This window comes from Parus major, chromosome 1 (assembly GCF_001522545.3).
Source record: "Parus major isolate Abel chromosome 1, Parus_major1.1, whole genome shotgun sequence".
In the NCBI taxonomy this organism is placed as follows: Eukaryota; Metazoa; Chordata; class Aves; order Passeriformes; family Paridae; genus Parus; species Parus major.
This window is the reverse complement of record NC_031768.1, coordinates 79,949,037-79,974,443: the sequence shown is the minus strand read 5'-3', so window position 1 is coordinate 79,974,443 and position 25,407 is coordinate 79,949,037. Positions and strand designations below refer to the sequence as shown.

At 37.8% G+C, this 25,407-nt stretch overlaps 1 protein-coding gene across 5 annotated transcripts in view; it reads right to left on the bottom strand.

Moving 5' to 3' along the window:
* The window catches only part of GRM5 (glutamate metabotropic receptor 5), a 242,278-nt gene that overhangs the window by 20,613 nt on the left and 196,258 nt on the right, over positions 1-25,407 (bottom strand). For all 5 annotated transcript variants that reach the window (XM_015634851.3, XM_015634842.2, XM_015634871.2 and 2 more), the window contains 3 exons: positions 23,058-23,226; positions 18,998-19,124; positions 7,989-8,928 (listed from right to left, as the gene is read on the bottom strand). In XM_015634851.3, coding sequence (XP_015490337.1) covers positions 7,989-8,928; positions 18,998-19,124; positions 23,058-23,226 — 1,236 coding nt within the window. The remainder of the gene's footprint in view (positions 1-7,988; positions 8,929-18,997; positions 19,125-23,057; positions 23,227-25,407) is intronic.

Sequence of the window (25,407 nt, the reverse complement as noted above, 5' to 3'; positions counted from 1 at the left end):
CATTATAATTCACACAGGTGTTCCCACAGTGGCAGACTGCTTTGTAACTTGGTGGACCCTGGAAAGAGGAGGGTGCATGTCCTAGTCTCCTGTTTATTAGATTAATTACAGTGCATCAAATTAATCACAATGCCAATTTTTATCAAAATTTGCAGTGGAAAGAAGCAGAAGTTCCTTTGGGACCATCTGCATGGCATCCCTGGGTGCTCTCCAGCATGTGTGATAAGGAATAGTGATGTAGTATATGGTGGCATTTATTTGCCATCAGAATTTTGGGAGACAGGCTGGAAGATGAAAAATAAAAAGTACAAGGGATAAACTCTGCTACTAAAAAACAGAAATTCTTCTTTCCTTAAATAAATATAGAACTGTTGTGTCCCATCTTCACTGTTCCTTCCTTTTCTTTTCTGCAGTATAGTAGTAAGATTTTGCAACCTAAAGCATATGTGGGTAACAGTAGGCAGGAAACTGTTCACAGTCATTTAATTAGCAGACTTCAGCTATGATATTTGTTCCAAAATGATGGTAACAATGTTTTAATAATATAAATAATGCCAAATATTAGGCTTAAAGACATGTGCTTAGTTAATGGAGCAAAGAAATATTAATCAATCAATCAATCAATCAATCAATATTTTAATCATATTTGAGGGGAAAATTCAAAACAACACTAACACTGTACACAAAAACCACTGTAATAAGGTCATTCAAGAGTATAAATCCATTATACAGATGGAATGCTTTACCAGCAATTTATCAAAAGCTTTCAGTAATACCTTTCACTGAGTTTTATAAAATATTCTTCAGTCATTTCAAAGTATTTGAAGTTTAATTAATCATAGTATCAAGCTTGTCCAAAAAGACATCAAGACTAAATTATTTAGGGAAAAGTGAAGGACTCAAATCATTCAGTAATCTCTCAATCTAAATTTTTGTAGCATATTAGATTAAAATAGCTCCAAGTGATCCATTTGGGAACTGATTCATTAATAAATGCAGACTAATCCATCAAAGGGATAATGACTTTCTCTGAAGAGTCAATTTTTTTATCCTGCATGTATCAAAATTCAATTTTAGCAAGGCTATGAAGCAAACAAATAAGATCTTGTATCACTATGCCTAGATTTTATTTTTTTAAATAAGAACAGTACCTTTTTGGCCAAACTTTCACCTCATGTAAATTGTTATCTGCTTTAATTAGAATAAGTCATGTAAGAAGCTTAGCCCTCACTTTTTTACCATAAACTCATAATACATAGGCATCTCATCACTTTTGTGCAATTTTTAGTCAAGGATCCCACTAAAGAGCATCTGGGGAAAACTTATTTTTTTTTTTTTTATGCAATGATTTTTCTGTGTCATCTTTTGCCCTACAGTAATATGTGGTCCTGTTTTGGGCTGCTTTTTCACTTTTCAGTTTCCACGAGGATTTACTGCATTGATGTGGGCAATGGCTAAAATCTGGTCACTGTTACAATTCAGAGATGGTGCCAGTCATTTCTAGAATGTAACTTCTTAAGCATTAGTTCTCTGAGTTCACATACTTTGATAATCTCCCAATTAAATCTCTGTACAAAGAAGATCTGATTAGAAACACTAAAAATCACCTCTAAATTATTTCTTTAGTCTATAAAACTTCAGGATTACAAATAATGTCCCCCAGGTATTTATTATTTTTTTATCTCCATCGTGAAATAAAACTGGAATTGGAAAGATTTTTTAGTGTAAAGCTATTATAACATCCTGATGGGGTATAAGACAGGTGGGCTGGAATCTCTCCTCTGCCACTGGCTGACATTAATAATCATTTTACTTTCTCCCAGGATAGAAAGTATGTATTTTTTCCAATAATTTCTTTTTTTTTTTTTTTTTTTGTTTTTCAAATCAGTGTTTATTATACAAGACAGAATGGCTCCACCAAATTCCAGTAGGAAAGCAACTCATGCAACATTACAAGCTGCTAATATTACTCCACACAACAGGTTACTCACTAATCTTGAGCACAATCTTGTGGGGTTACAACCTCTTCTACATTCAGTTTCATGTTCTTCATGTTTAAATCAGTTCAACTGCCTGCAGAAACTGCAGAACTGATGGCTTTTATGAAATCTGTGACTTTTAGTCTAAAGTTTAAGAAAGTTGCGTTTTGCCTCATTTTGACAGGCAATGGATCTGATGGAATGTTAGTCTTAGTGTACTGTATGACCAATTAGATCACCAGGAGTATCTGAGCCCTTTGGTTATGAAAATTTTGAGTATGAACCTATAGGTTGTGTCCTGAAGAAGTCTGGTAAGTAAAAAGTTTTTAAAAATTTGTTAGGAAGTGATATGTAGTATTCTTTAATCATGGTTCAAAACGTGGCAGAGAAATTGTTCAAGCTGCATATATATTAAGACAAATGTATCTATAAAAATGTGACTCAATAGGATATGCTGTGGCAGAAACTAAGGATCAGTATCTTTCTCAATGGGTCTTCACATGAGGAATGAGAACCAGCTACAGCTTTCCACAAAAATCTCTGTTTTTCTTGTACTCCATCTTCTTTACAGGACTAAAATCTCTGTGTCAAACAACAGGCCTGTTTCATATCTCAGGCAAGTTGCTGAGACATAGGGAATTTGAATATTTTCCATTTATGTTCCAAATCATCATGCTATGCTGATAACGCACAAACATACTGTAAAAAAAAAATTGATCACAGCTTGATGGCCATGACTTCACTCCATCTACTTATTCATGTATGTGGCTTTCAGCCAGTGAAAAGCTGATATTTGGACAATGGAAATTGTATGGGTTGCATCTGGGGGAACTTGGCATGCTGTTTGTAACAGTGGCAGAAGTTTATTCTGATGGGGATTCTCATTTGAATGGAAAATCAATGTTTTCCCAGGACTTTCTTCATAATGCAAAATAGCAGTAGTAAAATCTTGAAGTTTTCACATTTTTCATTTATTGGTCTTTTTCAGTACTTTATGTAGATTTCAATCATATGCAATATTAGAAGTACTGTTTTAAAATTTTCCTGTAGAAAAAAGAGTGGACATTTTGAGAAACTTCAATTCAGATTTCTGAAAAATATCATTGCAAGATTTCGGTGCTGAAATATGGCATGCAGATGCATGATATAGTAGTACTTAGGTTGGAATATTTCTATGAATGACAACTTCTAGGTTGATCCAAGAATATTTTCCTACTTTATGGTCCAAAAAAATGCTGTTTGAAATAGCTATAGTCAATCATAAGCAGGAAAAGAGAATAGATAAGGGAGAAAACCGGATGTTCTTTGCGGAAACAGAACATGCAGTGTGATGGTAGACACCTATTTCCAAAATATATCATTATGGCACAATTTGGGACTGCCTGATGTCTCTACATTAACTATAGACACTGGTGGTCCAGGACTGAATCCAGTTCAATGGAAAAAAATCTACCTTGCTCACCATGTTTTCTTCAGAGGAGAAATGGAATGGCAATTAACGTGTGAGGCCAGATGGCTTTTTCTGATGTACCAGTGTAGCACTTGAGAGAGAGAAACCTGATTCTGAGGTGTATGTGTGAGCATCTCTGTTTTAGTAAGATAAAAAAAAAAAATGATGGTGATTTACATAATAAAAATTTTGTGGTTCCCCTGACAGTGAGCTTGGCTCACTAGGACAAGGGATCCCCAGTCCTGGATGAAAGCTGTCAGTACTGTCACTTCTGCAGAGGCATACAGAGCAATGCTCACTTCTGTAATCATACAGGACAGGACAAACTTCTTAAGTGGACAAGACAATACATTAAAAAACAGGTGAGTAATCTGTTTACTTTGGCAGACACAGCGTATGTTTAAATATTTAGAAAATAGTTCATTACAAAATAAATTCAAGTAGCATAAAGAATCACTGCCACATTGAGTTATTAAGTTTTAGTCTCAAAAAGATTTGTAAGAGGGGTGTCTATGATAAGGTGCAGAAATTTATGTGCGTAGTTCTTCTGTTGTCTAGTATTTTGCTGTTCACAGCTGTATGGAGTAATTAGGCACAAAACACATTCAATGTATCTTGAATATGCCTAACATTATCTGGCTTAGCTGGTGATGATTCTTTCCTCTAGAGTGATCACAGCTACCTGCCTGGGTTGCAGATTGAAAGTGCTGCTCAACCTTCTGGCTTAGTTACTCATTAAGAAGATGATTATATGTCTTGTTTTGTTTCAGGAGAGTACTTTTGGCTTGTACTGGGCATCTATAGGCTTCTCTCTTTTGAGAAAAATACTGGTAGGATTATAAACACTTACGTAGCACATATATAAGTGAAAATCAGTAGTTAGGGAGGTTTTTAATACATTGCTAGATGCTCAGAACAGTTTATTACTTGCTTTAAAGGCAAGAAATCTTGCTGTTCTTCAGGTAGTTGTGGGCTGATGAGTGTGAAGCTTAGAAAATGGAGCATGTGTGCTTTGGCCCATTTAAAGACACCTTCCAGAAGACATAAACAACTAGTGGTCAATTTTTTATGTGAAATCCAGGGCAATGACATTAGAAAGCTAAGAGGAGCTTTTGAACATCTGCACTATTCTCCAGGTAAGGGTAACACGAATGAGACCCTTTGATATGCTGTCCTGACTAGAAATATCATAATAGAAATACCATAATAGCAGCTCCTGAAGCAGAAATATACAGCCTTTATCTTACATGTAATGGTGAGTTGAGAGTGAGGAGAGGATAAATTAGCTCCTTTGCAAAAAGCATATGTGATAACAACTGGTACCTCAAGGTAAGATTTACTCAATGTATTTATGGCCTTCCTAGTCTCTGTGAAACTAACTGGAAAGATGACTGGAGACAGAAGTTGCAAATGCCTCTCTACACCAGCTATATGGCTTTGACTGCAGCTATGTAGTGCTCTCCTTTGTGAAGTCACTTCTGATAATGTCAGGTTTGTTAGCCCTACTTTAAATGAGGGCAGAATATCTTTTGGTGAGTACTGCTGAATCACAATAGCCTACATGAAATGGTTTTCATTACACTGGGTAATGAATAGTCATGCTCTCTTCTTCTACATATTTGAGTATGTGAAGATCCATTCCAACACACAACCACAGCTTGCCTGAGTTTTCTTAATTGAAGAACATCCCATGCAAAAAGTCATTTAGGACTGTAACAGATGCATTGCTTTATTTAGGCAAAAGCAGTCTTGTTATTTGTCATTTTGTGGCTGATGTGAAAGCTCTGAATGGCACGTTGGCATTATCTCTTTGACAATGATTTGATGCAATACTACACTGTGCTATAAATTAGTGTCAAGAAGCAAAATGCTAATGATAGAGGCCCCACTATGCACTGGTGACTTAAATAGCATGTTTCTTTAAAATTCAACTGTGACTCACTCTCTTTTAAATAAAATCCCTCTGAGCTATTTAAATGATGCCATGAAGTTCTAGTGCATATTTCCTTTGATTCTGAACACTTTGGTGTTTACTTGAATAACTATCCAAACAAACTTTTGAGCATTGTACTGAATAATACCTTGAAACCTATTGCTTTGTGTAACCAGATTTTTTTCAAATAAATGTTTGATTATCAAGTAAAATGGTAGAACTCTGTTTTCTCATATAAACTAAATGGAATTGAAGCTAACAGTGGTTTTCTGCTCTTTCTTGGAGACCTAGGTGAAGTCCTGAGCACCATTTTAAATGTACTCATCAGGTTCTAGGACTCTCTTTCATGTAATCAAATTGATTAGAGGATTTCCCAGGATCGATGGGATCACATTGCTCTTGGATGCCTAGACCCTTCAGGCAAACACTGACTGACTGAGTGAACACTACTAAATTCAGTGGCACCATCACAGTTTACTGGGCTGAGGATTCAGACACAAGTGTCAGGAGGATCTTTATTATGGTTTTGTGCATTGATGAACACTGCTGATGACATATAAGTTTTTCTCCAAGTGTCAGATGCAAAGTTCAAGTTCATTGTATCCAGGAAAATATGTCAATGTATCAGCTTTCTGCTGCCATTTTCGTCCCTACACATACATACTGGGTACTCTCAAAGCTCTTTTGGATTGAAGTAATTCCCAAGACAGTGCCATTGAAAAAGAAATCTTTGTTAATGATGATCTATTATATTTTGCTAATATCTCCCTACTGCAGATATTTTCTATGCATTGAGAGATATAAAGAAATGGAAAATGAGTCCTCAAGGAGAAGAAAATGCATCGTGTCATTTAGAATATTTAATAATGGGGTATGCTGTTTGCTTTTCAAAACAAAACAAAGGTCTTAGAGTAGCGCCTTTCCAAACCAGGATGAACAGATGACAAACAATTCTTCCCCAAGCCTGAGATCTTTCTGTCATCTATAACTTCATCATGTTGAGTAAATAGGTTGCAAGGTGGCAAATGAGTTCAGCAGCAAAAGTGAGGGAAAATAATAACCTCAAAGAAGAATGCCTTCTAATGAAGACATATTTTGAAGAATGACTCTCCTTGCTATTGGGCTTCTAATTTGAATACCTCAGGTCATTTATACATAGAGACAGAAGTTACAGAAAAGGATATTTCAGGTAACCATCACTTCATCTGAAAACTGATTTATCATTTGAAAATATCATCCTACTCTGAACCTGGAAAGGAACTGGAAAAAAAAAGCCCATCATTAACCGATCATAAGTACAAAATACCTTGTAATAGACTGGCCATTTTTGTACCACTTCAAAGTCTCTGAAAGAGAATCATTAGTAATATTCTGACAAAAAAAAATCACTTTGGCATAATATATAATAATATATAATCCTGCAGGTATTACTAATAAAGTCCTCCCTCAGGTCTAAATTGTGGTTCACATATAAATGGAAGTACAAATTGTCCTTGTTCCATGTCAACTGTAGTTCTGAACAATGACATGTCTGGAAATGTTCATATTATCAATCCTAAAATCCATGTGTGTTTCAATGAGAAGGAAAATCTAGCTACATGTCACTTCCAGGCTAGACATGCATATCTGAGGAATGACAAAATTGCCTCTTTGCAGTTTCATGTTGACAGAATTTTTATGTCAGCAGTTAAATAACGCAAATTATACTCATAGCACCCATACCAAAAGTGAAAGGATCAAAGAATGAAACCCAACCATTGGGCAAGGTGCTCATCTACAGGTTCTGTCTATGGACCAAGGTAATTTCCACTTCAGAGCTCTCCTTTCTCTTTAGTGTTCACATAATGTAATTTTTATACATTGAACATACAAGTTGTCTTCATGACTGCTGAATTAAAATAATACCTCAGGAAGAAACAAAGAAATATCTCATAAGGGAGTATCTGTTCAGTGGCAGGAAGGGTAGACAGAGGAGGGCCTGTGAGCAGCTGAATTTGTTGGAGTTAGTTAGGAGGATGTTTACAGAAAAAGGTAAGGAAGAGAAGAGAGGTGAGGACAAAAAGAAATTAGGAAGAGATAGTATAAGAAAGGAAAATCAAGGGAACAGGAGATAAAAGGTGTAACAGAAGAGTCATACAGAACAAATCCTTGGATGCCTTAGAGTGGCTGCTCACGATGACCCTTGTGCTTAACACTCCACCTTGATTATGGAGCTCTAGCAGCAACCCTGTTGTCTTACTGCTGTCACTAGAGGCAAAATACAGGCACTATGAAGTTCATTTAAGGGAAAGAGATTGTAAATGGACAATTGTTCAGGACAAGGCAATAAGCTGTATTTTTTTGGGTTTTTTTCTTGTTTTCTCACTAGATTCATGTACAGTTGTACTGTAGATTCATGTACAGACAGTACAGGCAGTACTTCCAACTTTGTTTTCTCATTGCTTCGTCCTCTGTTTTTGCAAAGCACTTTGACTAAATCAAACCCGAAAGATGTGGGGCAGAGGACTCACTCCACTGCCAGTGCAGAGGCAAAGGAAGTTAGCACACTTCTCTTTGTCTTTCCACTATTAGCAGCTCTCAGAAGATCACAATTGCCTCCCCACACTCCCACATCAGAAAACTTTACCTAAGCGTTTCACCAGATGATCCTCTTCTTTTCCACAGGTTCACCAGGCTGCTGGAGCGGCTGGCAGCTGACGATGACTTTCCGTCGCCCACGTGCATGCGGACTACCGTCGATGTGGTGAACGCACTGCGCACGTTCCTCTCTGGCTTAGCGAGGATGATGTAGACCTTGGGCACAAACATACAGCCAAGGGCCACCGTGGCACTCAGACTCACTGAGAAACACATGGTGATTATCTTGTAGTTGCTTCCAAAATATATTGGCACAAAAGCCAGCCAAATGATGCAAGTGGTATACATGGTGAAGGCAATATATTTTGCTTCGTTGAAATTCGCTGGGACATTTCTTGTCTTAAATGCGTAAAAGGTGCAGCTCAAAATTAATAACCCATTATATCCAAGGGGAGTCACAACACCCAAGTTGGTGGTGTTACAAATCAGGTAGACCTCTCGGATGCTTGGGTAATCATGCATTATATCTGGTGGCTCCATTATAAAGAGGGCGACTATGATGCCTAGTTGTATACATATCAAGATAAATGCGATAACCAGCTGGGCGCAGGCACTCATGAACCTAGGTTTCTTTGTACAAATTTTCTTCTTGCTTCCAGCCAGAATTCTTGCAATGCGGTTGGTTTTAGTTACTAGAGCAGAATAGCTCATAGCCGGTGAGAGGCCGATGCCAATTCGCTGAAGGTAACAGTAAATCTGTTGAGGTTTTGCAATCAGACAGAAAGTGCACAAGTAACCCAAGCAGATGCCGGCCAGAATGATGTAGCAAAGTTCTCGGCTGGATGATTTGACCACTGGAGTGTCACGGTACATTATGAATACGATTGTAACAAACAGGGTGGCCAACAGACCCAGGCATGCAAAAACAACGGCTGCAATTGGTTCGGGGTCGCCCCATCTGAGATACTGGACTGGGATGAGGTCACAACCTGCAGAGAAAGAGAAAAGTATGAAGTATGTTGATGTGAGATTCTTTAATGGTAGTTAGAGGTTTTCCTGGTATCTCTCTTCTTTTCATCTTTCAGGAAGCTGCCATCGTATTGAGTGTAGGCTTAGATTATGTTAAAATAATGTCAATATAATTGCACAATAAGTATATTTTAATGACAGCTTATTTCAGTAATACACTTTACCTGGAATAGAACATGATGACCAAGCTGATTAAGATAAGTCACCTCTCACAGTGAAAATTTGCCTTTTAAATGCTATGAAATATAGAAATTTATGAACAAATTTCCACAGCAAGTTGCACTACCTCAGCACAAAGTACTTCAGAGTTCTCTGCATACTATTGCACTTAAAGGACTAGATGTCAGTCCTACTAATTATACTGTACACCGTGAAGGATACTGGTATTTGCTTAATGATTGTGGAGAGAAATCTTGCAGATTCTGTCAAAAAAGAGAGTGTTTCTCAGATGGGTAATTTTTTTTCTAACAAAAATTTTCTAGAATTGGACTTGTAAGTAAGAGGTAATTTGGAATGGCTCACCATATTCATTCTTTTTTTACCATTCATCCTTCTGAAATTTCTGAGAAATTAAAACCTAATCTAACTTGTGAAATACAACTGAAGTTAATAAATTACCAACAAAGCTGAATTAGCAGTGCAACTCATTTGAGGACACTTGTTTTTCAGTTTTCCATAGGTTTTAGTAAATTATTCTATGCATCTGTGTCACAGGAAGTCAAAAAGGCTTTTAGTTCTGCAGTGTACAGATTGACAGACAGGAGTAAAAGCTGTCAGAAGACTTCTTGTTGGCATCCCTTCTTCTTCCCTCATTTGTGTTTGCACTGTCGAGGTTAGATAGGTATTTCTGCTTTCTGGCCAGTCTATGATCTCTTCCAGGATTTCTAGGCAGACATAGTTGCTATGTTGCTGACTACAGCTGTAGGCACATGATGGCATCCATTCTTGCATTTTATTCCCAAAAACTGAATCTCCCATTCAGGTCCTTTGACCTGGCTTCTTTTCATGACTTTCACTTAAGATGCAGATGGGTTCTATGCCCTGTGGCACCAAAGTATACTATATCAGTGCCTACCAACAGAAGATTTGTTCTCTACTTCCCATCAGTAGGTGATATCCAGGCGCTTCCTGGGAAACAGGGCTTCAGAAAATGTAGAAGTTGCCCCAGAACAAAAATGTCATGACAAAAATATGCACACACCCACCACACCTTTCTGTTAGGTTTTATTGCTGAGGAGATATCATGTGGTACGGGATATCCCTTTGTTCAGTTTGGGTCCTGGCTGTGTCCCCTCACAAGATATTGCTCATACTCAGCACATTGGTGAGGGAGGAATTTTGGAGAGACACCTTGATAAGTGGCCGCTGTGTTATCAACGTGTCTTTAGCTACCAATGCAAAGCACAGCACTGTGAGGGCTGCTGTGGGGAAAATGAACTCCACCTCAGCTGGACCCAATACAGTAATAAAAAGGGGGAGGACCTTGATGTTCTGGAGTGTAACTTCCTGGAAACAGAGGACATGCTGGCATTGCCAGCCAGGGCAGGACTGCAGGGAGTAATGATGCAATGGAGAAAATGCAACTATACTTGCATTGAGGTTGAGTAGAATTGATTGCAAAATCCAAATTACTTCAAAATTTTGTATTTTTGTAATCATGTTGCTGTTTAGATCATGTAGGAGAGTGTCATCCTGACTTGTGGCTCGTGACAAGGCACTTCATCCTGTGAAGGCGGAGTTCCAGGTGCTCACGTCTGTACTTTCTGCAGTGAGGTGGTTGGATATGGGTACATGGATGCCAAGAAATTTCAATTAATTAGGGAACCTGGGATCTCAGTGACTTGTTTAGAAGGAATAAATGTAGATATCAGGACTATAATATTGGAATTTCTACATGAGAGGTCTATTGTATGCCTCTCCTGTATTTTAAGTGGAGCTTAGAGCTTTCCAAATCTGCCACTAACATTCTTAGTAGTAAAAATCATTTAATGAAGCAATATGGGTAGATATTAGGCCTAACTCCTTTCTTCTCCAAGTATTTTTGCATTCTGCATCTCTATAGAAATAATATTTTTGGAGATGTAATACCTTCAATCAGTTGGGAAAAGTACAAGGCAGATATTTCTGTGTTCTTGAAGACAGTAGAAGAATCAGTAGGATTGGGGTCAATGAGTCTTTGAGATTAATGCAATTAAAGTGTACAAATTTGCAGTCACTTTAGTGTAAGAGAATTGAGCTCCTTACTGAATACATATTAACTTGTCATCCATACTAGCCTGCTTTGATGTGAAAAGCTTTCTCTTTCATTAACAAAATTATTACCCCACCTAAACGTAAGAAAGACATTAGATTTTTATGAAACATTATCACTGCATTAGTTGATTCCTTTATAACTCTTGGTTTTATGTATTTACTTATTCAGTATTCATTGTGAGGGAGACACTGTATTTCTTTCTGACTTTTTCAAGTTTAAAGTAGCACAGTAATCACATCATTAAAATCAATATTATACACAAGTGAAAGTAATGAAAAAGGGTGGAAATAAGAAAGAATCTTCTGTTGTGTGCAGGTATCCCACTGTGGTTTCTTCCTTGGGAAGTTTTATAAGTAAATGACCTCTAAATCTTCTAAACAAATAGTTTACAACTTCTAACACTGCTAGGTATTCTTGACAGGAAATTTGAAGAGAAAAGGTCTTAATCTGGCAGCTGGCCTTTGCATGCAGACAATGATATAGGGGCTAAATTTTGCCTCATTTCTAACATTGTAGCAGAGGTGAATCATAACCAAGTGTTTCTCATTAGTTTCAGACTATTTCATGCCTTCCTTGCTTTATTACTCTCTTTACATTCGCTTGATAAAATACCTGAGAAAAAAGTTGAAAACTTGTCCCATTTTTCCCATCACTGAGTACACTTTACAAGGAGATTGCTAAACTTTGCAATGATTTATTCCACAATTAGGATTTAAAGACTGGATCATCTTCATGAAACAATGATTGCTGAAGTTTTCATATAATAATTTTGCAGGTAATGGTTTCTGACAATGGCAATTTTAGAAAAGGACAGCTAGATCAAGTAAAAGAAAGATGGGAAAACAGCGCTGTGAGTGTTCATGTTAGACTGATGACCAGGACTATACCAAGGCAAAGCTGAAAAATGGTACCATAAAAAGAACTCATTCTTGTCAGTGGCCATGGCAACACCCCATAGCCTACCTCTTACTCTTTATCAATGCCTCCAAGCACCTGGAAAGTTTTCTATCCTAGCTAGCTCAGAAACAGGTGAGCAGCAGTCTTGTCTAGTGCCCACAGTGTGCTGAGGCACTAAGGTGGTCTTTGGCTTGTGGAAGGGCTGTTTGGAGCCAGTCCAATTTGGAGCAGGTTTTTATTGTTCTGTGCTCAGGGGTGCCTGAAGCCCCAGTAAAATTGGCATAAAACTACCCTTATGCTCTTCTGTCCAGAAAGATAGCCAGTGTGGAGCAAGACACCAGATACACATGTGAATAGAAAGATGAACAGATAAAAAAAAAATAAATCAGAATTCTGCTTAACACTCTAGGGGAAGGTTTTCTCAAAGGACCACCAAAAATCACCAAGAAAATAAAGATAAGGATGTCTAAGGATCTTCTGAGAAAAAAAGTAGTCTCTGATATTTTGGAAAAGCTTCTAGCTACTTCATGGATGGACTATATTCTGCCATGAACAAGGAGAGGAAATGCTCTTGAAGGCCTAACCACTGCCATAGGTCTATTAGTAGGTCTATTATTACACTGTCCTCTTTCTGTAGAGGGAATTTTGTCCCTTATTTTTGATCTTTCATACTGCATTACAATTAGTTCATCTGGGAGAAGAGTTTACAGATATAAAGCACTATATTATAGAACATATTTTCTGTGGACTTTGTTCTTAGCACTGGGTTGTTATTATAGCCTTGACACCTACAAAATGTCTTCAGCATCCATAAAAATGTATTAGCATAGCACTGAGAAATCCCTTCCATGGTAACCGATATAAAATACATAACTAAACTATTTTCAAAGGTAAACTTGTCAGAATAGGGATTTTGAAGAGGATAAACTCTGAAAAGTGGAGCTAATTCAATAAATTCTGTTAAGTTTCCATCAGGAGCTAAAGCTCACTGAATATGTACATGGAGACTAAAACTGGCAGAAAATGGTTTCTGGTTTAGTAAGTTCTAAATATTTTTCAGTTGGATTTGGCATCCTGGTTAGCAAGTTTAACTTGTTAAAATAGACTTGGTTTTCTTAGTAATTTTTCAGACATCCTTCCAAGCTTATCAGAAGCCCAAACACCAAGGTTGAAACTCAAGCAACCTAGCCACATTTTAGTAATGAATGTGTCTTCATATACTACCTAGCACTCATTTTACACTCTCCAGACACCTGAGGGACATATCAGGCCTCTGACCTTCATCTGGAATCTGGACCATCTGAAGGGAGAGAGAACACGAATATGTCAGAACTTTGTTCAGGTCCTATGGTAAAATACTCCAGTCACCAGTCCTTTGCCCTACTCTGGTGGGACCTTTTGAACTTGCTACAATAGCAGGGCATGTAGAGGTGTCTTATTAGCTGATGCAACTCCCAGACTGGCACACTTACTGAAACTATCAGCAAAGGTGGCTTTGTACAGGCAACAGAGGCAGCTGATGACTATGCTTGTGTGTATTCTGCCACCTCTGCAGGGCAGGACTTGGGATTGGCCACATATTAAACCATGAAAGCTAGAGCATCTGTAGCTCAGGAGCTTGGGTCCTCAGTAACTGGAATATGTAGATTTAGCTGTGCATTGCAGTAAGAGGCAAGGCCATGAATCTTAGAATAGTACATTAAAGTTACTTTGTGACCATATGGGAAATTATTCCTTAATTACACAAGTGTGCAGAATGATGGGAACAACAGATGAATTACAACAATCAGGTCTATCCTTATGCCAGCTCTACTGTTTTAAGTCTCACTAAAAAGTGCTGGCTCTGTGTATTTTAAATGTTTTGTTCCAAATATAAACTTTCCATAGTGTAAGGCACAATTACAAGTGGATCCTTCTGGCTTGGTTGGCGAGTTCCCCTTCATCAAGCTAGGGAGCTTCCAAGCACTGCTTGTTGAGCTCAGCAATACTGAATGAGCTCATTTCAGCCTGAAGTAGTGTGGCTCATGCTGCACTGGAAACTGAAGTTTACACCTTATCTGGAACAAGCAATTGAGGGGAGAAAAGTGTGCAAACCCAGAACCAAGGGAGAAGAAAATGTGGTCCTGGTCATAGTATTTCCACCTGAACCCTTAACTCATCCAGATATACCTTTTCCCAGAGGAAGATAGTGAAAGTGACTTACAACAATGGTTATATTTTGTTTGGAGTAAGAAATCAAAAGGAAAGAGAAATAAAGAGCACAGAAAACAGGGTGAAATCTGGGCATAATCTCTGCTGATGTTCATTTATAACAATAGAAATAACCAGATGAAACTTGTGTTCTCTTAACTCAGTCTCAATTACAGCTTTAACAACTATGATAAAAAGCAAGATCCTAGTTTCAGCAGAAAAATCAATGTCAACACAGACTAAATTGTGTTCAGACCTGCATCAGACAATTGCTGAAATCACCCATGGCTGCAACATTTTTGCAAGAGGGAACACAAGAAAGCAGCCTGATGGGAGCAAGCAGTTCCCCTTTGAAAATATTTTGGGCAAGAGATGAATTACCTTTTTCTTGGGTGAAGGGCAGAATTCAGCCTTATGAGAAAACTGAGTCTCATACCCCCATGACTTCAGCCACACACATTTTTCAGTTCTTTCATCCAAGGGTTTTTTGGATAATCCGTCTCTTATCTGTCACTTCCAGATGGGCAGCAAAATCATGACACTGCTATCTTGGTTTTACTGTATTTTATTTGGTGAAAGCATTTTTGTAACTATGGTAAAAATATATATTTCTGATATATTTTCTCACCCTTGAACAGCAAAAAGAGAGAAACCATTTCAAGAGGTGTAAATAGTTAGGCTCCTATTTTAATGGGAATCCAATTAAGAAAATCAAATAGTATATTTTGGAATACACAGAGACTGAGAAAAATGTCAATATAACCTGAAAAAAATCCAATTGTCACTGAAATGAATATAATCTAATTTTCTTGTCATTCCTGAGGTCACTAGACAAAACTTTGTTTTTGGTATTGTTGCATGCTGTTCTTGAATGTCAGAAAGAGAGAATAATTGCTCCTTTCTCACCTCAAAAGGTCCTTAAATGCTAGTGGTAACTGAACCAAGATGTTCCTACATACACTGGAAAAACTCTGAGACATTGAATAAATTTTATTTGGTCTTTCTAGAGCACCATTTTTGAATGCAGAAGGCCACGTCCTCAGATTCTCTTAAAGCTTTTGAAAAACTAGCCTCAGTGTTGGTCATCAGCACTAAGAAAATCCCTCCACTTGTATCTAAGCTTGTGTGGCACCTATTTCTTTTCCACCTGCTATGAATACAATGCAAAGAAGAGCTTTGAGGAAGAGTGGAGTGACTGGCATATACTTCTGGACTTAAACCACTGAGTTCCCCCTGCTGTAGCTGAATCTGTGGCTCAGCCATGCTGGCCACACTAATGTGTAAATTGGTGCTGTATTGTATGGATGTTGCCAACACAACACATGGGGACTTAGAGGAGCTACTGGGAAGCATAAATTGATACTAAGCCAGGAGGAAGAAATTTACTTCTGGCACATGTTGGGATAGTACATATAAATTTTAAGAAAAGGAAGCAACTTACTAGGTTTCTGTCCAAGGAGGAGCCTGATCCCTGGGGAATATTGCATGCAAAAGCAATCTGAAATTTGTGACGAAATAAAATATGGGCAGTTAACATTCCCTTTCTTGTCTCAGCTTCACTTCTAGATGGAGACATTTTCCAGTAACTGATTCAACCAAGAGAAACTCTTGTTCTCACTTACCTTTCCCACTACCTTTGAATTCTCTGTGCCTTTCTGTACTTCAGAACTTCAATATCTTTTTCTATTCTGAGAATAACTTTGTTTTCCTACACATATTGCATCCCTTCCATCTTCCCCCCTACTGCATCTGAATTCCAATATTCCATAGGTGGCTGAAAAAGTGCATTAATCTGTCTTTCTGTCAGTAATATCCCTGCCATTACATGTTTTATTTAGTGAAGTTTGTGGCACAAAACTGATGCTGATTATTGAGCATAAGAAAGATGGAAGCAATGTTTTTTTATGTGAGCCAAGAAAGGATTCAAAATAAGTTTTTATCCAAGATCAGATCACTGGCAAACAGTGAGGCGCAGCTCCATGTTAAAAACCATTTCAGGTGTGTGGCTGATAAATTTACGGGACTCACATCTGAAGGTGATCATGCAGGGAAGACTTATTCTAATGAGTTTTTTATATGTGTAGCCTTGTGGAGTTGACATTCTCTAGGAAATGGCTTTATCAAGCAGCAAAGAGACTTAGTATGCTGCAATATCAGATGTAGGGACATTTCAAGGAGATAGCTGTATACTTTAATAAAGTGAAAGGAAATTTCCTTGCCAGAATACAAAATACATCAACCTCTCCTTACTTTCAATGCACATTTATTACTAAATCCTATGTTGTAAACAAGATTGAGAGGCACTTTTTTGTATAAGTGCAAAAGTTGGCACTAGAAATAAGATTCATTAAAAATACAACTCGTTATTTGGTATGGATAAGCTAGGAATAAATTTCTTTAAATCTCTTTGTGATACAAATTTAAATAAGACAAGATCCAGCCATCATGTCTGTAATGGGTGGAGACTGGAGAACTCTGAAGTTGGGAGATGTGTGTCCTATTACTCGGAGGGCAGGTTCCACCAGCCATGCTCATGGAGGCCAAAGACGGGGGGGAGGTTGTTTTCCAAACAGAGCCTGCCAAATTTGTGCCTGGCTGAGGAACAAGTGTTAGATCTTCTGAGGAACATTGCTTGGCACTGATGTCAAGGGTTCCTTTGTGTACAGATTGATTTGGTCCCCATAAAGGCATAAAATGTACGTCTGAAGCCAGACAAATGGTTTGTAAATTGTAGTTTTACAAACAAACACAAAATGTTTGCTCATGGAATACACAGATCTGTTGGCTTGAATAAAAATATAACTGATTTCTTTAAAAAAAAAGCACCGATAGGTAGAAAACAATTGTCTCAACTTAGAAAAGCTTTTGAGGGTCCAACCCATCCCACTCTTCCATTCTGAAGGCAAAATGAGACTTTCAGAGGGTGAATCCTCCCACAAGACCAGAACACTGTATCATGCTTGAACCATGAAAATTTGTGTGTCCTGGGAAGCCAGCTCAAAGCACAGAGCATGAGAGTCAGCCTGGCAGCCCTGTCACTCTACTTTGCCTTACATGTGGTGCTTAGTGTCTCACTACACAAACTTCACCATGTCAGTGGGCAGTTCCTTCCCACCACTGGTTCTCTGGCTTCTCTGCTGGCACTTGGAACAAGTGCCCTCCCAAGTGACTTGTAGCAGTTCCTGTTTTAGCTGATCTACGCTGGGTAAAACCTCAGGTGCTCACCTAAACAATGGTGTGAGCTGGGGTCTACAACATCTCAGACAAAATCCCTGGAGGCTGAAGAGCTGCCCAGTTGCACCAGTTGACCTTCATGAGCTGACCAGCCTGGTCCAGTAACCTGGTCCCTGCAACGTGGCCTTTGGAAGCCTCTGAGAAATGTATCTCACATTGCAACTACACACTCAGTACTCTGCTTTTGGGGACAAATGCAGCCTGCTCTCTTTTTCTCCCCTTCTCCATTCTCCTGGCACAGGAAATCTTTTCCTGAGAGAAGAAGACTTTGCTGGATGGTTGCTGGTTCCCCAGGGAGGCCGAACTGAGGGAGCAGAGCTATGGGAGCATAGATGCAACAGAACTTAGAAGTCTATTCTACTGCTATTTCAGTTTTCTCAGTTGAAAGATTTTTATTTTTTTTTCTAAGGGAAAAATGTCATTTTGACATTTTCTGAAAAATACCCCATCACTTTCATGGTTAAATGATATTCCTGCAATAATTTGGTAGCCAAGCTCATTTATCACAGTAATGCAACCATCCTTAAGCAGGAAAGGATTAGCTTTATAAATAAAAATCTGCCTAGAGGCCAAGCCTTACCTTACACTCTCCTGCTTACATAAATTCATGCAGCAAACAGTGTTTTCTTTTGTCTTCCCTCACACCTCAAAGTTTTTCCCCTCATCCATAGAAACTATATGCAAATTAATCTGTGACCTCTTCTGGAAAAAACCTGTCTTTTCTCCCCTTGTCTATACAAAGCCTGGCACAGCAAGAACATGATCCCTGAACAGTGTTTTGAAGTGGTTTGTGCTCTGAACATTTGAACACCTGAATTCTGTTTATTAGTCATAAAGAAGAGAGGCTGTGGGATACATTGCTGGAGTAATTTATCTCCAAAGAAGCCTAACTGGTATGCAAGAGCATAGAGGTCTACACCATGGCAAGGATGAGCAGTGTGTTCCAGGAGACTCTGATGAACAAAAGACTAGAGCAAACCAAAATCAGTTTGAAGCACTTTTTTAGCAGCAGTAACTACAGCAACTAATTCAGAACTTTGTCAGATTAAAAAAGAAGGTAGCGCACTATTCCTCTGCTTGGGGAGATAATAAAACTCTTAAATTCAATCTTAATAATTTCTCTGATAAGCACTTAGTTTCTGTATCTATTTGGGGAAGGGTAAGATCTGTATTACCAGCTATAGGTTAGGACAGGATTGAATACAAAGCAAGGACTTTTTCCTCTTATTTCAAGATCTAGTAATTCAGGTCTTTAGAAAGGAGTTGAACTATGTGAATAATTCCTGGATCAGATTCAGGAGATAAACATCAGCTTTAGTTCAAATTTTAACTTTATCCCCATATTCCCTCTGACCAAAACCATCCTCATACTCACTTTTATCAGCCATTAGTTCCTTCATCTCATTAGATGAGCACTTTCATTGACAACACAAGCACAACCTCAACTCATTTACCTGTGAGGTCCTCGTTGGGCCAGGAGCCGAGCTGGCAGGCTTTGCACGTGTATTCATCAGAGACATATTCATTTTCTTTACAAGGAGTGCAGGTCCAACAGCAACTCACTTCTCCTTTACGGATCACCTGAGATAAAAATTGACATTTTGTTTTAGCAGCATAAAATACATCCATGCTGACCCAGTTGCTAATTTTATTTTTTAATGTATTTTTTCTTTTTTTCAATAGAAGAGTTTTTGAAATTTTATTATTCCTTTTTATGATATGTTTTCAAAGATAATATGAGAAAAAAGTTCTCAGTTCTCCCATCATGTAGGTACCAGAATCACCCCTGGACAAAGAAGAAAGAATCCACTAATCCCAGAGAACAGAATGACAAAAAAGACTTTTTTTTTCCCCTCTTAGAATTTATAAAGCTTCATAGATGTCAATGTGCCTACAGAAGTCAGTGCATGATAGTGAAGACACGTAATTCACTTCAAAGTGGTCCATACAGAGAAACATGTCTATTATGTCCTTAATGGTTGGTTACCTAAAGACTTATGCATGCTTATTTTTCATCCAATAATGAGTGATTTATTAAAACTGATTTTTCCAAATATCAATCTGAACTTGCTTTTTCCAGAATTATTTAATTACTGCATTTCTAATTACCATTTAACAGTGAGAACCTTATCTTTCTCTGTTCTAACATCTGACCTGATTTCTCATTTCATAATTTACTACCAAATGTTATTGCATGCTTAGGATTGAAATGCAGATTTTTCAAGATCCTTATTTATCATCTCTGGGAACATCTGTGCATCTTGTCAATATATCTTTCTTTTGAAATAAAGTATTCCCAGTTTCTCTGCTCTTCCCAAACAGTTTATAAACAAATACTCCCAATTATAGCATAAGAAATAAGTTGACTTTTTTATCTTTTGCAGTGATGAATTCAAAAAGTGTATTCAAAGCCAAATGTCATTATTGCAATTTTAGTTTAAAAACCAAACATATAAAGGAGCATAATCAAAAAGAGTGGGCCTGCTCTTTGTAATGCTGCACTGAAAAAAACTTATCTAATTTTAATAACCATCAATATGGGGGACTTCAAAAATTTCAAATTTTGTGGTTTGGTTGTTTTTATTTTTTTATTTTTTTATTTTTTTATTTTTAATCATAGAGTATGAAAAGAAAAACAGCAACACCAAACAGTTCAACTGTTGGAAAGGCTAGAAGAGCATAAGTTATTTATTCTGTAAGAGTTGAGACCAAAGTTACTTGCAAAACAGAATATCTGTTCTCCAGAATAAATCATATCTTGGGATCTCTTTCATTTTGAAACAGAAAGAAGAGTTGAAGAAATGACAGAATTTTTTGTATTTGGGAAAATCAATTTTTAGAAAGCTTGTATAAATTTTTAGAGATATATTTTGATTACCTTGATGCATTATAAAAATCCATAACTTTATTTGAATAAAATACTCAAGAAAATGAAATGGCAAAATAAGAGCCCTATGTTATTGTGGAAGAGCAGACAGCTGCAGGAGCTGAGCTGGGTAGTGAGCAGACCTTTTGGCCCAGGTACAGCAAAAGCCATGGGAGAGATAAACTCAAGGCAAGAGCAGAAGTGAAGACATCATGTCTGGTCATGCTGACCACTCTGCCGAGAGAGAAGGCAACAAGGACATGGCAGGGATGTAACGAGGACTTGATAACTGAAAAGATTGTGATACTACAGAACAGGGGCAAAGGGGTCCAGGTGGAAAATAGTGTACAGAACGTAGTGACCTATAAATATTGGTGATTGAGTGCAAAAAATGGCTTTGCTTGCATAGCATGGTCTGTGTCTCTCAATCCCCACAGGTTATTATCAAAATACCTAAAATTCTATACGAACAATTAATTTCTCCATGTAACTTTCCAGCAAATGAAGACCTTATAAAATACTTGGAATTTGACTAATCAATCAGGACCCTGGTACACTGATAATTTGTTATCCAGCACTACCAGAGAGGGACTATGTATCCTCCTCTAGAAATCAAGATAATCGTTCTTCAAGACTCAGGGCAAAGTCAGACTTTTTTTGTGTTAAATTGTTTAGCCAGCAATTTATTCATCCTTTTATTTTTCATTTCCTGAATAATTCTTTGTTGTATAACTTAACTGTAAACTAATTTTTCTGTCCCTTTTAAAACAAATAATTCTCTTTAGAACAAAAATTATTTTCCTTTCCCCTTGTCATCCGGACAATCCTTTGAACCTGTATTTATTTAAATAGTATGTCCACACTATTTCAAATGTATAGAGTTGGGTTGTATTTGGATTTTATCAAATCCTGTGGATGGATTTACCAACTGTGGCTGAATGTTGGATAGCAGTACATTCAATGTTTCAAATTCCACCATAATAATTCAGTCACAAAGAAGTTTGCAGGAAAACCACCACAGAGCTTGGTAGGGTCAAGGTCCCACCATCATCTGTGAAGACCATGAAGATAAAGATTGTCAGGTAAACTTTGAGCTTTATGATCAATAACCTAATGAGGAGCAAACAGAACATTTCAGACATCAGACTTCAAGCATTTATATATATCTAAGTGTGCGAACACTTGGCTTCATAGTGAAGAATCCTCTTGAGAGAATCCTTGGGAGCATGGGCAGAAGGTGGAAGGTGATTGTGTTAATGAAGATCACAAGATACTTCCCTTCACCTGTGTTGTGACAGCAGATCATACAGGAACTCAGACACATGCAGTTCTGAAGATGTTAGCTGTTTGTCCACCTCTGTCCTCCTCGTGTGTGACTTGGTGCCTGGAGCAGGCTAACAGACCCAAATTTAGTGACTGTGGGTGTAACTCATCCCACCTGCATTTATTTATGTGTCTGCAGAAGGTGTGTTCTCATCAGAACCAACTGTCCTATCTGGGTGTATTTTACCATCAATGAAGAGAAAGAAGTCATTTAATATCAAGCTTGATCTTAACTGTTTTCAAAGCCTACACAAGGATGACTCCTCATCTGGAATAGCATATTATTCATAAGTCTGACATAATTCCTTGTGTTTACACTGGAGACAAATACAATTGGTCTGATGAAACTCACTTAAACGACTCTGCCAAAGACTAATTACTGAATTAAACAAGGTGACCGTGTCCTAAAACTCTGTAAAACTCAGACTAAAAAGATTCACCTTGTGTTTCAGAGATTGGTCATGCTCCCATCAGCCCCTCTCTGCAGCTGCTTTCCAATTTTCAGTCATGCTGTTTTAACACATGAGAAAATTGAGCTTCCAGTGAGACTTGTCAGAAATTACACCTGATTTTTTATGGTTGAACATGCCCATCTCCTCATTCCACCAGCTTTTATATAAATGACTGCAAGGTAAGCTATGGACTTGCAGTATTTTAACTGTTCTGCAGGAAGCATCATGGGATGCTGAAGGAAAATAGTGTATAATTAATATATGACAGATTCATCTATGATCCTTGCTTATTGAAGCTTGGAAAGGGAGGAAGGAAAAATAAAAACCTGGGTAACAAAGAAGCAGTAAAACAGATATGATTAAAAAATATGTTACCTGTATTTCCTGAGATTCAAAATAGTAGTAGTAGTAGTTGATGTTCTCTGATGATATCACAGACTTAAGGTCTGATTAATAGATTTCCAGTCTGGGTGACTATGTCTAGCACTGAAATAGTAGCAATTATTATTTATAATTTACCTGCAATTGTACTGACAAGTCCCAGTCAGGGATTTGCACACCACTGAATCAGATGCTGTAAAAAACATGCAGCAAAAAGCCTCCAAACAATATCTGTTTGAAGGCATTTGGAATATAAGTTAAAAAAAAATTAGAAAAAAAAGTCAGCAGTCCACAGATATAGGAGTGAAGAAAATGGCAGCTTATTAAAATAGTGAGATGATTATAATAAGAGTAAGAACTAAATACATAAGTCTGTACATTTAAATTAAAGTGTGGGATACTATCTCCATGTAGCAGTCAAGGAAAAAATTTGCTTTCAAATTTCAAGGCTATGCATACTGCAAGACTGAAGCAAACAAAGAGAAGATTTACCTTTATCTGGCCTTTTTCACAGGGTTCACTGCACACAGATCTGATGATATTACTTTTCTCTGACCATATTTCATCATCGTCCATTTTCAGCTCACCATTGTCCCAGCTGCCAACATTGATATAATCAAAGTAGTCCTTCCCCATTTGTTTAAAATTCATGATTTCATATCTTTGGAAACAGAAAGGAGAGACATAGCTGAGTTGAGGAGAACATCATGAAATATTTAAAATAAAGGAACACCATACAGTCAAAAAATCGGGCATGTTGAAATGAAAAAAGAAAAAAATTAAAGCATTATGCTTGCCCTTGAGTATCTCACAATAGTTTCTGTGATATTATAATCATGCTTTTACTTTATATGTTGTGTTGGGGGGTTGGGGTGTTTTCTTTGTTTACTTTTTATAAGTTTTGCTTTGGGTTTATTTCTGGGGGTTTTTTAAGTGTTTTTTCTATCACCATAAAAAGTTCCCTGAACACTCTGGGGTTAGGTGACTGCGTTTCTGAGAATGACTATTTATTTAAGGAAAACAATGAAATGAGTTAAACAGAATTTAATCTGTGCAACTTCCAGCCCTGGAGGCCAATTGCATATGGAGCCCCAGTTCCCTCTATAGCAGATGCTGAGTAATATAAACCTATAATGCCAGTTCTTAACACTACGTGCTCCTCACTGTCTGCAGGTGCTTATTCCCCTCCTGTCAGAAGAAGATGACATATAAACTCTCCAAGGGAGGTAGGAGCAACCTCTGTGTGATCAAAGGAAAATTCCTGTGCTGTTAGGCTGCAAGATGAAATTTGGTGTGGCATTCAGAGAGGAATCAGGCATCACTCTTCAGACACAGACTCCAGAATCTTCTTTCCTTCTTTTTATTATTTTTTTTTTTCTTTCCCCTTTCTCTTCTTCAACATTGCATCAGAAAATTCTGGTCTTTCCCATCCATACAGTCATTTTTATGTAATTCATCAGTGATTGAAATACATTTAATTCTTTATACAGTACGATGGGGAAGAGAAAAAGTACTCATGACTCAGTCCTAGGCTGCTTTTGGGTCAAGGATAGAGCTCATCAGAGTTTTCAGTTTCATGTTCCTCTTCCTCCTACTTTCTCTTCAATTCCCACTCTTGCAGAAAGTCTGTGGAGCCATGTAGGACTCACTTCCTCCTACAGCTGAACACCAGCCCACCTTTCTGCCATACAGGCCTGTTCTTTTAGCACTTTTTTGTAAGGAATGCTTGAAAAGGTGGGCAGTTCCTGAAGAAATGATGCCATGCTTTTCTTTGCTTCCTCTTTAGTGGATTTGGAATTAATATGTCTAAGCAATATGAAATTTACTGATGGAAAATAAGAAAACAATACAGACCAAGAAGGTTAAGACAATATTTGCTTTTGAAAAGCTGCCTTGTTCATAAACAGGAACATATCTTTTTCTTTTCAGTGGCCACCAAATTAGTCCTGAAGGCAAAGAACAGAGTAAGAGTGTAATTTATGAAGTTCAATGTACAGATAAGGAAAATAACCTGCTCATTAAATCAAACAACCTCTTAAGTAAGAGACCCTGCTGGGTTTAGTTGGAGTACAGTTAATTTTCTTCACAGTGTCTGGTATAGGCCTGTGTTTTGGATTTGTTCTGGAAACAGTTTATAATATAGAGTTGGTTTTGTTATTGCTGAGCAGGATTTACACAGGGCCAAGGCCTTTTTGCACTGTCACGTTGTCATGAATGGCAATGAATGGGAATTTGAGAGGAGACTCAGCTGACCCCAAGTCACCCAAGGAGTATTCCAGACCATATGACATCATACTCAGTATATAAAGTAGTAGGGGGAAGAAGGAGGAAGGAGAGGATGTTTGGAGTTATGACGTCTTCCCAAGTCACTGTTATACATGATGGGGCCCTATTCTCTTGGAGATGGCTGGATGCCTGCCTACCTAGGAAGAAATGAAAGAATTTCTTGATTTGCTTTGCTTGTGTGCATGACTTTTGCATTTCTTGTTAAACTGTTTTTATCTCAGCCCACGGGTTTTCTAGCTCTTGCTTTTTCAGTTCTCTCCCTGATTCTGTTGTGCAGGACTGAGCAAGCAGCTGCAAGGTACTTGGTTTCTGGCTGGGGTTAAACCATGACCACCACATGACACCTCTCTTAAGTTTTGAGGAAACGCTTTTAAGACTGACAAGCAGCAGTCATACTATATCTAGCATCAAAATTTTTCCCATGCTGGCATAAAAAAAATTACAGGAGAAGTATTTTATAATACTGTCCATCCATAGATCTCAGGATGCTTTGCATCATGAAAAATTCTGTCACAGTGAGGTAACAGTGAGGTACAGCAGGGATTCAATGCCAAAA